The sequence below is a fragment of the Alligator mississippiensis genome, chromosome 5 (genome assembly GCF_030867095.1).
Source record: "Alligator mississippiensis isolate rAllMis1 chromosome 5, rAllMis1, whole genome shotgun sequence".
Taxonomy (NCBI): Eukaryota; Metazoa; Chordata; order Crocodylia; family Alligatoridae; genus Alligator; species Alligator mississippiensis.
Genome location: NC_081828.1, coordinates 1,887,828 through 1,901,939, shown reverse-complemented (window position 1 = coordinate 1,901,939; position 14,112 = coordinate 1,887,828). Strand labels below are relative to the sequence as shown.

Sequence of the window (14,112 nt, the reverse complement as noted above, 5' to 3'; positions counted from 1 at the left end):
CGCTCTCCCCGCAGAGGAATTATTTCTCTGACACTTGCACGCACTGTTGCAATATCACTGAGGGGGCTTACCGTTGCAGGGAGGCGTTGTAAGCCGCGTTTAGTTGGGACCTGGGTAAAGATTCCCCCAAGAGTTTAATGACAGAAGAATTCATTATGCTTTCACACCTCCCCTGCCTCGGCAACAGAGAGCCCGACAATGTCTTTACAGAGGCAGAGAGTAAATTCAGGAGCTGGCTCGTGTCTCTCTCCTTTTTTTTTTCCTGGCCAGCGTTTCATCGGGACACATGGGCCCAGCCCGGATCAAAACAGAGACAGATGGCACGACTGCTCATTCAGAACGCAAGAAGCCTCTGAGTCAGCGTGTTGAGATGCAGCCGTAGTACCCGCTGGCCACTGGGAATGATTGGAAAAGGAGGCTAGTGAAAGGCTGAGCGCATGCCAAAAGCCTAAATATGCCATTTGAGCAATTATAGTTCTACATGAAAGCTGGGAGAAAGAATACATGGGTCGTTCTGATTCAGATTTAGAGCCTAGGTCCTCTGCTCCAAAGAGAAAATAAATGCCGCCGCGCTGCTTGCCTAAAGCAGCCCTGGCTGCAAAGAGCAAGAGCCTCGCGCGGGAAGGCTGCCGTGGCGCGGCGAGGTTCCCTGCTGAAGCAGCGAGGAAATAACTTCCCAGGCCTAGTTCCAGACGCAGCTCATCTCCTACATGACGCTGATGGTCCTTTCTCCTCTCGCGCGTCTCCCAGATGCAAGCGCGTTTCTACCATGGGTTTGGGGGGCGAGCCCAGAGAGTCTGGAAGCACAGCCTCATGCGAGGGGCTGGCGTGCCGACTGTGGCTCCACCTTGCTCTCCAGGAGAACCTATTTGGCTCGAGACGGAAGAACGGCTGCAGAGGCCTGTTGCCTAAACAGGCGACCCCTCTCCATGACGAACGGGGGTGGCTGGACTGTGCCACTGGACACAGACTGGATGCAGCTCTCTACTGGTTTTTTTAGATCAGAGGCACCCCATGTTACACTCGGGGCACCCCTCATTAAATTCAAGGCACCCCTTGGAAAATGCCAGCTTAGTTTCCACTTGTTTCTTTGACTACAGGAAACGAATCGAGCAATTCTTCCATTGCAAAGAGCTCAGGAAGATCACAGAGCAGAAGGTTTTCAATGCTCTGGATTCCTAGTTGAAATTTCTGGGTTGATCTTGACCACGTCTGCACACCTTACAGTGCTACCATTGCGTAGTACCCCGCAGCACCCTGGAGAGGATCTCAAAAAGGCACCTGGGTTGATTTTCACTGGCCTTCTACTTGCCACAGTTCAGCGAGGCTGGCGGTTTCCTGGGGCCGAGAGGTGATCTTGGCAGAGCCTCACCTCCACTCTCCGCACAATGAAGTTCTTCCGACTCCCACGGACAGACGCCAGCAGCTGCAGTAAACAGGAAGTTTCCACGCTGTCACTGCGGTGCTTGAATTCCTCTGCTGCCTGCTAAGGGGTTTAGCCTCCAGCTGATAAGCTTTCCAGAACTTCCCATTAACGGTCATTGATTGGGAGTTACACAAGGGCATCGTGATAATGCATCTGCAAAGTAGTTTCCTAGAATCCGCGTGACCTGCCCGGGAACTTTCACACTGAAGTTACCGAGTGTTATTCAATAGCTCCCTTCTGCGGGGAACCAGCGGCCTGGAATTAGCATCACTTACGCTAAACCGGTCCCTTCGACAAAAGCAGCATAAAGCCGCTGAAGGAAGTGAATGCATTTATTGACGCTGCCTCGCTGAGCACCGGGCCAGAGCTGCCGAAGGAAACCAGCAGCTGACAGGACGGGGACTGCTGGAAATTAGAAACCAGCTCTCGAAAGGATGGAGAGCAAATGTCCATGCATCAAAGTGGGTAATGTGGCTTTTGGGGAGGAGATTCAAAACCGTCAAGTGAGAGACAAAAGGGTTGACAAATCGGTCGATTGACTGCATAGTTTTTGACTGATCTAAGATTACAGCTATTTTACAAAAAAACCCCTAGATTTCTTTGTCGTTTTCTTGAAAGAAATATGATTTTTAAATTGGGGTTTTTTGGCCACATTTCTAAATGTGAAAAATTGTGTTTTCTCTGGGTATCATTTGGACCTACTGGGAATTTTTTACAATTTTTGACTAGTCAAATACCCAATCCTAGAAGAAAAGAGAGAGAGGGAGCAAAGGCCTAGTCAGAAGCCAAAGGAGCAAGGTTCAGGCCCCGGCACTGAAGAGACACGGAGACCAAGTGTGTTTCTAACATCAAGAAGCAGGTTACTGCAAACACGCTGCAGCCGAGAGAGGAACGAACACTGCCGTTTCCTCCTCCAGCCTGCTCTTTCCCCCAGTCACTTGCTTTGCAATAATACTTCATTTACCAGCCCAAGAGTTTTGAGACAAACGCTCTGGACTAGCACTACCTTTTTGTTTGTACAGCACCTGGCGCAAAGGAGACCCCGACTGCAACCTCTAAGCACTGCCGCAGCCACCATTAAATAGCGGTTTGGAGAGCGAGGAAGCCAACAGTCCACACTTCCCACTTCCTGGAGTTGATAAACGTGGCACCGGAGCATCATTTTATGGGGAACCCTTTGGAAAACGATGTCCCTGGCAAGCACAGCCAGGTCTCAAGAGGCAGGCCCTGGCTGCAGAGCGATGCCTTGGGACGGAGGCCGGGGGACCTGCTCCTTCACTTTCCACCTGCCTTGGGTTGAATGAGCCTTGAGACATTGTGCAAATTCACAGATCATCCCGGAGTTCAGAATTAGTCTTGATTATTCATGGGATACCAGGCTCGGAGGGCTCCTAGGTGCAAGGTACCCCCCACCCCACACACACACACACGAGGAGGAAAAGCCCTGCCCCATAAAGCTTACAGTCTAGGACAAAACACTCAATCACATCCTCAGCACACCACAAAAAACACAGCAGGGTCAAGTAACCTTCATCAGAGCGGCTGCTTTTAGGAACCAGCTCTCTTGCCGACAAGCTGTTCCCACGTCCAAGGGCAGAATTAGGCTGCTGGCAGGCAGCTGTTTGCGCTTTATAAGCTAAAGTTTCTCTTACCTATGGAATAACTCCAATATTTCACAGGGAATCATCATCCATCTAACTGAAATACCCTCTAACGGCCCATCAGCCTCATATCCCTTTTGAAATAGCACAGCTGAGCACTTGCTGGGCCACGATTTATTTTTTACCTTCTAAGACATCTTGCTAACTCTATAGCTCAATGGTGACAGTCGAATTTCACACTGCGATAGCCCCCCATCGATTTTTCACTCTCGAGAAGCAACTCCACAAATTAAAGTTAACAGCATTTCTGGAACTTTAAAAAAAAAAAAGAAAGAAAAAGAAAAAAAAAGGGAAGAGAGACTTGAAGGGCAAAAGATGCTTGAATTGCGCCTTTGACACACACACACAGCCTTCCTGGAGCTGTGATCGGTCGTGGGGGCCGGAGGAGGAGCCCCAGAGCCAGGCGATGGCTGAGGGGGGTGGGAATGGATGGACCGCAGCTACTACCCCAAGCTTTCAGCCTACAACTTTTGGGATCTCTTATATTATGCTCCTTCATAAAACATCATGCCCTGCTAAGCCGAGTGACAGTGAAGGGTCTCAAGTAGCAGAGGGCCAGACAGCCTCTTGAGTCCTGCCGTAAAAGAGACCCCCAACTCACGGAGAGCTCTGAGCTCCCCCTGGTAACCTGCCTCGTTGGGACCAAAACACGCCGGGATCTAGACAGAGCTCGGCTGGCCCATCGGTTTTAAGAAATCACTTGCAGGGGACGGCTACTGGCCAGAAACAACACGGGTCTCAGAACGCCGCTCTCGCTGCTGTGGCCCTGGTTAGACCGTTCTGGACATCAGCTGAACCGGGAGCACCGGCCCTCTTGAAGAGCAATGTGCGTGTTATACACACGCTACATACCATCAGCAGGGGGGAGCCCGAACCCGAAAACACCCGCATGCAAGCCTCAGGTGCACCCAGCGCCGACCGGCCGCCATGGGTTTCCAGCGTGTCAGGCCTCGCTCGCGGATGGTGCGAGCTTGGTGGAGAAGGGGCATGGAGGGTTTATCTGACTGTGCAAGTTCCTGATGTCTTCTCCCTGCTCCCTTCCACCGTGCTGATTAGTGTAGTCCTGGCCACCTTGGCCAAGGAAAACCCTCTGGCTTTGCTTCCCCTGCTCCTACCATGCCTGCTGGGTTTGTCCTACCTCACCTGCCGGGTTTGGCCAGGAGCGAAGCCCCTCAGAGAGGGGCACTGCTATGTCATGCCCCTTCCCTCCGCGATCGGCCACTTGACCCCCACCGCCAGCTTCGCCGGCTTCATCCCAGCCGATCCGGAGAGCCGGCCTGGAGATGGAGCTGTGAGAGCAGCTGGTTGGGAAGGGTGGAAGAGAAGTGAAAAATAAAACAAACACGATGGCAATTCTTCTGTAAACCCCTCTTCTTAACCCAACGAGCCTCTCGGCCAGCGAAGCATGATGAGCATGAAGTGTTATATAAAGAAGATAATTATAAAGGGATTTAATGCTTGGCGGGCTTAAATCGTGACGTCCACGGCAGAGGCGACGCGCGCCGAGCTAGCCGGGCGCCCCGGCTCGCCGTTCTGCGAGCGCCCAGCGCCGCCGGGGGACGAGGTTTGTTTTATGGAGGAAGAGCGCGTGGGGGCCCCCTTCTCGCCGACGATGGCAGCTCCGTTCCCACCTCCTCCCAGGTTTATTCCGCCCCTGATTAATGATGTTGTCTGCCTGATTTATGGTCCACCCCAACAGATTAGAGTTTCCCCCTTCCGCCTCCCCCCACCTCGGGAGGCGCAGCCACACTCCGCTGGAAATATTAGAGAATTATTAAATAAACATTCATACGTCATGTCTCTTCCCACACTGAGCTCATCACCGTCAACACTCAGCCGCCCGGGCCTGTTTGCTTTCCCGGTGACACCGAACAGCTGGAGTGATTCATGGAGAGGCTGGCTACAATGTTTCGTGTCATATATCATGCTAGCAGCGCTCTCTGCCCCGACTGAGATAAACTGATCAACCACAACGGGCTGGAATGAATTTATGACAACACAAAATTGAAGAAAACAAATGCGAGGTGACCCGGCGGGCCACTCACCCAGACTCCGGCGCTGGCCTGCAATCTAGTTTGGTGGCAGAAAGCAAAATTGAACATTGGCACTGTGAATTAAGATGCTGGCTTTTCACCCCGGGGAACCTTGATTTCAAAATGGCGATGGGCGACTTGGAGAGCGGGAGGGAAGGGGGGAGAGATCGCGGCGCCGGGCTTGGCTGAATGCTGTTGCTGGCGGAGGAGATGAGAAACGACGGGGGCTGGCGAGGGTCTCCGGGGCTGGGGCAAAGCGACGTGCCCGGGCGAGCCAGAGGTGCGCGTTGCACGTGCTGCCCCGCAGGGCTGTTTGGTCCTGATGCACGGGGCCGGGACGGGCCCACGGTGACCCTCTAGGATGAGAGGCGGAGAGCACAGGCAGGTTCGGAAAGGGACCGGATAAATTCACGGGTGATGGATCTATTCGCGGCTGCTGAACTGAACGGTTGGGGATGTTTCCTTGGGCTTCTCCAAGCCGGTAGATGCCAGGGAGGGTTGGAAGCTCTCCCTCTATAACGCCTCTCGCCCTTTTGGCGAAGGTCATAGGTAGTCTGCTTTTGCCACCATCAGAGATGAGTTAGGGGTTTGCCCCCGGCATGATGCTTCTTACATGTGGGCACCGCGTGACGTTCACATGTACAGCATGCAAGCATGAAGTCGGTGGTGGGAGAACAGAGACCCGTGGAGGAGGTGGGGAGATTGGCGAGGCCTTTCCCCGATGTCCTACACTAGCCGCCGAGCCTGGAGACCCTTTGGAGGAGGCCCGGATGCAGCTCCCGTGAACTTTCGGGCACCGTACAAGAGCGGTGTGCTGAAGAAAGGACAGCATGCTGTACTGTATGAGTTAATTAAAAAGATACTCTCCGTGCCCAGACTTATTTTTGGGAAGGGGAGAAGGAGCATCAGTCGCGTACAAGTCAGATTGATTAGCGGGATCAGCTATAACTCCATTACCCGCTGCTCTAAGTGGGGAGCACAGCTGCCGCAGGTGAGAAACCGCATGCTTCGAAACGCTGCTTAAAATGCTAATCAGATGCTACCAGGAGCTTAACAAGCCAATCAATAAACCCCCATGTTTAAAAGCAAAAATTCAAGTTATGAACAACTGAGCCGAGTGATTCTGTTGAACGCCCGCTGCAAGCGCCGCCCAAAACAAGAAAAATGAAACCAATTTAGCTCCAGATTAAGAAACAGGAACTGGAGATGAATCAATTTAGCCTGTTGGGCTGGGTCACCATATATCATGGCTCAGCGGTGGAGTGGTAGCAGCCAGACAGTGCAAACTTCCCCCCTCCCTTCCTGTAGGCTTCTAGGTCTGATCCCTGTTATCAATTAATTTAACAGAGCCCCTCTACACAGACAAACACACGGAGCATCCAGGCTCTTTAACCAGCAGGACAGAAACTATTCATCACACACAAATCTCAGAGGAAAGGAGGGGAGGTAGCGTTTCAGGTGGAGGATTCCTATATCGCTTTCTGATCCTGATGGAAATACAGGCCTTTAAATAAAACGCCTTGGCTCGCCCCATTCTTTACAGAAAGGAATTTCTCTCTGGAAGAGTCAAGACATGAAGCCTTTACCTATAATTTCTAATGGGTTTTGCCGCTTCTGTGGCAGCTCCAGCAAGCCTGCAAGTTGAAGTGCAGCAGAGATAATATGGGGCAGGACATCCACACATATTTCACGACGCAGAGTTATTGTCCGCCTTGTCCGGAAAGTGCGCTGGGACCCTTGCGAAGGCACTAGATAAAGCTTTAATAATCTGATCAAAGAAGCTGTGTCAATTTTATCACTTGGGCTCAAGTGTTCTGGAAAATGTCAAATCCTTTCGGCTTGTGCCGTTTAAAGATTTTCAATAGGAGCGGACTGGGGAGGGTGGAGGCCCACGGGCTCTCCTGGGAGCCAAGCAAGGCCTCCCGGGGTGCTGAGCCCAACAGAGTGATGCTGAGGGGATTCAAGCAGGTGCCTGTATCCCTACCACTGACACAGATGACCTGAGAGAGGGGCTCCTATCACACGGATCTCTTGGGGTTCAAGAGTCTCCGGTCCTTGGCTGGAACCCGTTCACCGAGAAGCATTAAAGGAGCGTAAATAAAGCAAACGGCCTGTCCCAGAGATAGGCAAAGCGGGAGGTTTTAAAAAGCTGCTAAAACAGAGGTGCAAAGAGGGAGTTCCCTCAGTTCCCACCCAGCCAGTCCCAAAGGTGCATTAGCTGGTGGAGTCCAAAAATGCACGGGGGACTCAGCTCGCTGCAGTCAGGTCGAGGCGGGTCCCTGAGGAGGCGGCACTGAGTTTTAAACTGAAGCTCTTCTTCATCCCGAATCACAAAGGGGTCGGGAACGAAGACACAAATTCCAGCTCAACTTAAAACACCGTCTTGGCGCTCCTGCCTCACTCGCAGCAGGTTTACCCTTTGCCTGATCTTTGGGTGACGTTTTTATTTTAGGCAGTCATCAGCTCTCAGAAAAAGGGAATTAAAATATCTATGGAGAGACTTTACAAGGACGGAGGACTGATCTCATATAGGAGCCTAAAGCAGATGGGGAAACCCTGGCTAGCGGGGCATGAGGGACGGAGGGAGGGAAGCCCAAGCAGAGCACCGTCCAAGGGCAGACAGCAGGGTTTGGCTTGGTTCTGGACAGGGCCAAGTGACAATGCCTGCATGGAGGTCAAAAGGAGAGCGAAAAGGTGGAGGAGTGATGAAGAGCCCTATAAGCTATGATGCACATCACTAGCTGGACCCCAAGCTCCTGAATCTGCTCAAGGATACAACACACTTGCATCCTTTGTGATGCGGGGGTCTAAGGATGCTGCATATTAGCAACCTGGACACCTCAAGCAAAGACCCATGCTGACTAGCCACAGGGACACTAGCATTCAGCTCTGCCCTCAGACGAAGGCACTAGGGCTGCCAGAGTCCTGGGGCAGCTGAGAATCCTTCCCTGCGTGGGGTAGGTACGTACCACTGAAGGGGCTGAAAAGAGAGGGAAGCATGGGACACTGGGAGGCTTTGAGAGAGGAATCCCAAAGCTGGCAGTGTGCTCACACAACTCGCCCCCATCCCACCTCCCCAGTGCTGAAGGCAGCTCTTCTGCGAGCCAAGGCATGAAGGCCAGTTTGTTTCCCCAGCAAATGAGGAGTGCAAAAAAGAGATGGCCTCACCCCAGGCCTGCCTCCTGTATCAGCTGAATGTGATGCTGGGAGCTAAGAGCAGCTGCGATGCAGTGCTGCTGTTCAGCATGTGGGGGGTTTGTCTCAGGGTAATCGCTGCTGTGATTAAGGAGGGCAAAAAGATGCCCATCACTATTCCTCCATGAGTTAATATCCCCCTTTCTCCCTGCAAGGGTCCTGGGAAGTCACCCAACACCCCCGGGAGGGCAGGACTGCCCACTATGCACTCACTTTTCAATGTCGCTGTTCTTACAGGTCTTTTGCATGGTCTCCTGTTTACTGCTCTCCCCGTTACTCGTCGAGGGCATTTCTGTGGAGGGAAGGAACAGCCTGGTTAGTAAAAGGAACATCTGCTCCATGCAAACGGGAGGCAGGTGCAGGCACGCGGAGGGGGAAGGGGGGCAATGAGTCACTGCTTTATCATAGGATCATAGTGTCAATTCCTGGAGAATGAGGAGAGACTGACAGGACACGCCGCTGTCTGGAGGCCAGGACAGAGGGCTCTGAGACGGCACAAGTGCCACCCTTGTTGTACACATGCTTGAATGATCCACATGGCTTTTGCTGGTGGTGGCAGCCAGGAATTCATTCAATAAAAGTTTGATGCAGCCGCTGTGCAGGGCAGGCTTCCTGCAGGGATAAAAGCGGGCCCCGCAGGGGAAGCTGGGGGGAAAACGAGGCATGACTGGCAAAAGGGACTCTGGATTCTGAGTGTCTCTGCCGCTGAGAGCCCAGCTAGAGACACCCCAGAGGGCACAAGAACGCGCTGAGTGGCTGTGGGGTCCCGTGGGGAGGCATACACAGGCTCCTGGAAATCACAGCCAGCCTCAGGAGAGCAACTTGACAAAACTTTCAGCCAGATTTCCCTGCACCTCTTTGGCTACAGCTATGGCACCAGAACTTGCTGATGGGGTATGTGCCATGGGGGTAAATCCGAACTCCCAGAACATCTCTGATATCCAGGAGATCTTACACTCCTTTGAGAGACTCTCATGGGGGACAGATCACTTCCAGGAAAGGGATGCAGAGTCCTTACACTTCCCCTTCCCCACCCTTTCCACACCCACACAGAGAAGCCTGCTTCAGTGTGCTGGCCCCACTGGCAATGGTCTGGGTCCAGCATGCACAGGCCTGGGGAACAAGTGCTGGGGTTTTATTCACAGTTCTATCCCTAGGTGCCCTTGAGCAAGACTCTTCATATCCCAATGCTATGATGGTCTCCTTTGCCCAGCTTTGTAAAGCCCTTGGGATCTACAGCTCAGAAGTGCTAAGCTGGTTTGTGGGGTGTTCATGGTCCCACTGGTTTACTATGGGGCTGCTGGCATTTAAAGAAACCAGGACACACCTTGGATAGGCTTGAAAAAATTGAAGGATCCTACAGACTTCCAAATAGACACAGAGAGAGGCCAGATTTCCAGGCAACATGTTTGCTATCTCACTTTATCAGCTCCTACCAGGAGCCAGTAGCTGGGACTGAGCCTGGGTCTGACTGCTACCAGGACGGCCTTTGCCCCTTGCACTGAAGTGACTTATCTGGCTGCTCTCTTTATGCGGACACAGGACAAAGTCTGTTCAGGTTACATGACCCAGCTTGGAGAAGAGAAGACTGAGGGCGAGTTGGTGGGGTGGCGATGACAAATAAAACATCATAAGAAAGCAGGGCTGGAAGGGACTTCAAAGTTGAACAGGGGGCTGGATAGATGCAAGGCAGGATCAACTCTGACTAAACCATCCCAGACACGTGTCTGTCCAACTTGGTATTGAAAACTTCCAGGGATGGAGATTTTCCATCTCTCTAGGCAGCCTGTTCCAGTGCTTGACCACCCTCAGAGTCAGAAAGTTCCTCCTCATGTCTAGCCTCAGTTTCCCCTGCTGCAGCTTGAGGTCATTGCTCCTAGTCCTGTCCCCTGCGGCCACAGAGAAAAGCCCGTCTCCATCCTCTCTGCCATCACCCTTCAGGGCTTGGAAGCCTATTATCAAAACTCCCCTTAGTCTTCCCTTTTTCAGACTAAATAACCCGAGCTCTTTCAGCCTTTCCCCATAAGTCTTGCTTCCCAGGCCACTAATTGTTGTTGTTGCTCTGCGCTGGACTCTTTCCAAACAGTCCAGATCCTTCCTGAAGTGGGGCCCAAAACTGGACACAGGTGAGGCCTCACCAGTGCTGAGCAGAACAGGAGAATCACTGCCCTTGGTTTGCAAGAGACACCCCTGTTCACACAACCCCGGATGTAGTTGGCTTTTTTGCAACCAGAGCATGCTGTTGGCTCACATTTAGCTTATGGCCCACTGTAACCCCCAGCTCTTTCTCTGCAGTCCTGCAGCCCAGCAGTCATTCTCCAGGCTGTATTGGTACATGAAACTATCCCATCCCAAGTGCAGGAAGTTGCACGTGTCCTTGCTGAGTTTCATCTGATTGACTGCAGACCATTTCTCCAGTCTATCCAAGTCATTCTGGATCCTAGCTCTGCCCTCCAGAGTAGAGTAGCTGCCACCCCACCCAACTTAGTATCATCTGCAGATTTGCTTAGTGTGCACTTGATCCCATCATTCAACTCGTTAATGAAGATACTAAACAAAACCCCTGGGGAAGCCCACCTGATACCTCCTCCCAACTTGACATTGATCTGCTGATGACTACTGGTTGAACACAACGATCCAGCCACCTTACAGTGCTTTCCTCTAGTCTGCATTTCCTTAACTTGTTAATGAGAAGGTTGTGGGAGACCATATCAAACGCTTTGCTAAAGTCAAGGTATATCACTGCTCTCCCCTGTCCACATAGCCTGTCAGCTTCTCACAGAAGAAAATCAGGTTGGGAAATAAAAGCTCACCCCCCCCTCCCCTCCAGGACACGTAAAACATTTGCTTGTTGGGCACCAAACAGGCCCGAGACTCACCGTCGCTGGCCCACTTGGAAAACTCCGGCGTTATTCGGGTACTGGGCGTGCCGCCACTGAAACAAAAAGGGGAGAGAAGGCTAAAAGCCGGCCCCAGCAAACACATGCCTCTTGGAGATCTAGTAGCTTCTTGCAAACAGCCCCATGCCCTTCAGTCTGGGCTTTGAAGGGGGACCTGCCTGGCTTTACAGGAGCTGCCTACGCAGCTCTGCTGTACATGCTCAAAACCTAATCCTCTAGCACTGGCCCCTGCCACGCCACACAGAGATCAGGACATACTGATGGAGGCTTGAGATCTCTATTTAATGTACAGCCCACCCTTGGACCTGGGATCTCCAGAGAGGCAGGCTCAATAGTTCAAGGCTTCTCTCTCTGCTATGATGGTTTCTCCCCTGAAGAGCTACACCCCGCCACAGCAGTGGGCTTTTAGTGCTTGGAATTTGGAAAAAGGCACAGGGAACCGGCAACTGTGTCCATTCCCTTGCAAGCCAATACAAGGGGAGCCTGGAAATCCTGACCACTAACGAGCACGTTCAGCTCTGTGTTAACAGAGCTCCGTGAGGACCAGCTGTAGGACACAGGGCTGCAGAATTCTTCACAGCTCCACGGGACTCACACAGCCATCTCCCGGCCCAGAAGCAGGGCATGGGAGCCAGGCGGAGACATGGGCCACGTCCTCAAGGCATTGCTGTCTGCAGGGTGCTACAATACACCAAGGAACGTGGAGGCCGGCTAACTGGCTCTGCCCCTCAGCAATGTTAACTGGCTTGGCCGGAGAGCCGCAGGGGCACAACCATGCTGCTTCTGGTGCCAGCACAGCCGTGGCGTCTCAGTGACGGGGCCAGGGGCCAGGTCTCCTGGTACCCACCTCCTGCTATAATGCCACAACACACACCTAGGTGCTGCCAAGGGATTTTCTTGGAGCTTCACACCCCTTTGCTGCTCACCTGGCTGAGGGACTGGCTTTGGCCTCACTTGGAAGCACCGGGAAGCAAAGTCTGTCTGCTTCAGCATGGCGAACCCTAAGTTTCTATGGAGTGGAACCTAATTCTGAGCCGCTGCCTGTGACAGGCTAAGCAGTAAGAAAGCTTCATTCCACCGCTCTATCAATCACTTCAACCCTGACCTCACACGATCGCTCAGTCTAAGAGACAGAGGGGTAATTTCAGCCCGGTTTCCAGGCAGGGCAGAGGCCTTGGAAAACAATCCCAGCTCCCTGTTAACAGTCATTTTGCTATTTGCCTGAAGTGCCTCTCCACACGCCCTGCGCCCCAGCTCCCGGCATGTGCTGGCTGCTAGCAAACTGCAGTAAGCGAGCTGGTGCACTCTTCTCCTAGGCCAGTGGCTACCCCTGGCCTGCCCCCACCCCAAGGTGAAGTGCAGAGGGGTCAGCTTGTGGGTCCCACGCCAAGCAGCCACGCTCAAGGGCCAGCCTCTGCGTGCGGATCCACGGTGCAGCCTGGGTGGCAGCCATGTGCTGCAGGCCTCTGTCACGAGGGCTGGGCTCCATCCTAGCGAAGGACAGAGCCTAGGGTTCCAGTGGTGAAAATCTGCACCCCCCCCCCCAGCCAGGAGAGAGCTAGTGCTGCCCCAAAAGTAGGCCACGCTGCCTGGGGAGGAGACATGGCCTGGGGGCTGGAGCAGGACGGTGTCTGTGAAGCCCCAGTCACCACCTCCTGTGCGGTAGGTGGGGAATTCAGCCCCATACCCTGCAAATGTCTTCTTAGGGACCTCGGCATTTCCCTATCTCCCACCAGCCCCAAGCATTCCCACCCCACACGGTTTGCAGCCCAGCAAACGGGCCAGATACTCACTTTAAGACAGCACCGCGGAGCGCCTCCCTCTCTTTGGCTTCGCCCGGCTCTTCCCCGGTGCAAGGGATGATGTCAGCTTCCGTGTACCTGAACGAAGGGTTAAGGAGGGCACTGCTCGGCCAAGGGAGGCATCAGCGGCCATCCAGCTGATGCAGGCTGAACTGGACCGGCCACTGATTGACTGAGGGCAGCCAATACCTCTGCACTCTGCGTTGAGTTCTCATCTCCAGAGGAGCCAAACCAGGGCCCTGGTGACACCCTTCAGGAGGGGGGGCAGTGGCCTCCTGTCTGATGTGGAGACACCCCCTGGATATGTTATGAGGGGCTGAGCTATTATAGGAGGTGACATGGTCTCCATACCCTGCCACCTTTTTAGGAGGCCAGTCTCTGCCTGCGGTGGATCGGGGCTAGGTTTCTTGCTGATGCCCACTGCCCCCAGCTGAGTAAAGAAGACTGACATTAGCTGTAAACACAGGTGCAAGTTTTAATTAAAATCCTGGAACAGCTAATCCTTCTCCACCCTGAGGATGGAAGGGTCTAATTGCTTCCTGCCTGTGGTGCTGAACTGGGGGCTACTTACCCTGGTGCTGGGGATCTAGTAAGAACTATGAAAGCTTCTAGGTATGGTGGAGCTGCCCTGACCTCAACTGCAAGGGAGGACCTAGAAAGCACCTTTTCAGTGCAAAGGGCACAGCTGGGAGAGCAAACTCCTGGCTATGGAGGCAGGCAAGCCATGCTAGTGCACACTGCCCTGCGCATCGCCTCTGAGAAAAGCACAGGAGATGGCACGTGCCAGGGAAACCTTGGGGGGAGCTAGGAAGTGGGGGTGACGGGCTGACAGCAAAGCAGGCTGAGGCAGTCAGCTGGAGGTGGCACGGGTAACGGGGGAGGATTATGAAATAGCCCATCAACTGCACTAGGAAAACAGCCCAAAGGCTCAAATTCAGGGGTTTCTCCCAGACCCTGGGTCTGAGCCGGGAACCTGCACAGAGAAGGAACCGTAATGGAAACGGAAGGAAGCATTACAGCAGGTACGGGGGCCCATCCCGGTCCAAAGAAGCCCCGAGCAGCAGCATGGGGAGCAGCTGCAGCCCCGAGGAGGCA

At 53.4% G+C, this 14,112-nt stretch overlaps 1 protein-coding gene across 6 annotated transcripts in view; it reads right to left on the bottom strand.

Annotated features, from left to right (window-relative positions):
• Nucleotides 1-14,112, bottom strand: part of RNF220 (ring finger protein 220) — a 226,246-nt gene that overhangs the window by 18,127 nt on the left and 194,007 nt on the right. For all 6 annotated transcript variants that reach the window (XM_059727728.1, XM_059727732.1, XM_059727729.1 and 3 more), the window contains 3 exons: nt 13,009-13,095; nt 11,195-11,250; nt 8,529-8,607 (listed from right to left, as the gene is read on the bottom strand). In XM_059727728.1, coding sequence (XP_059583711.1) covers nt 8,529-8,607; nt 11,195-11,250; nt 13,009-13,095 — 222 coding nt within the window. The remainder of the gene's footprint in view (nt 1-8,528; nt 8,608-11,194; nt 11,251-13,008; nt 13,096-14,112) is intronic.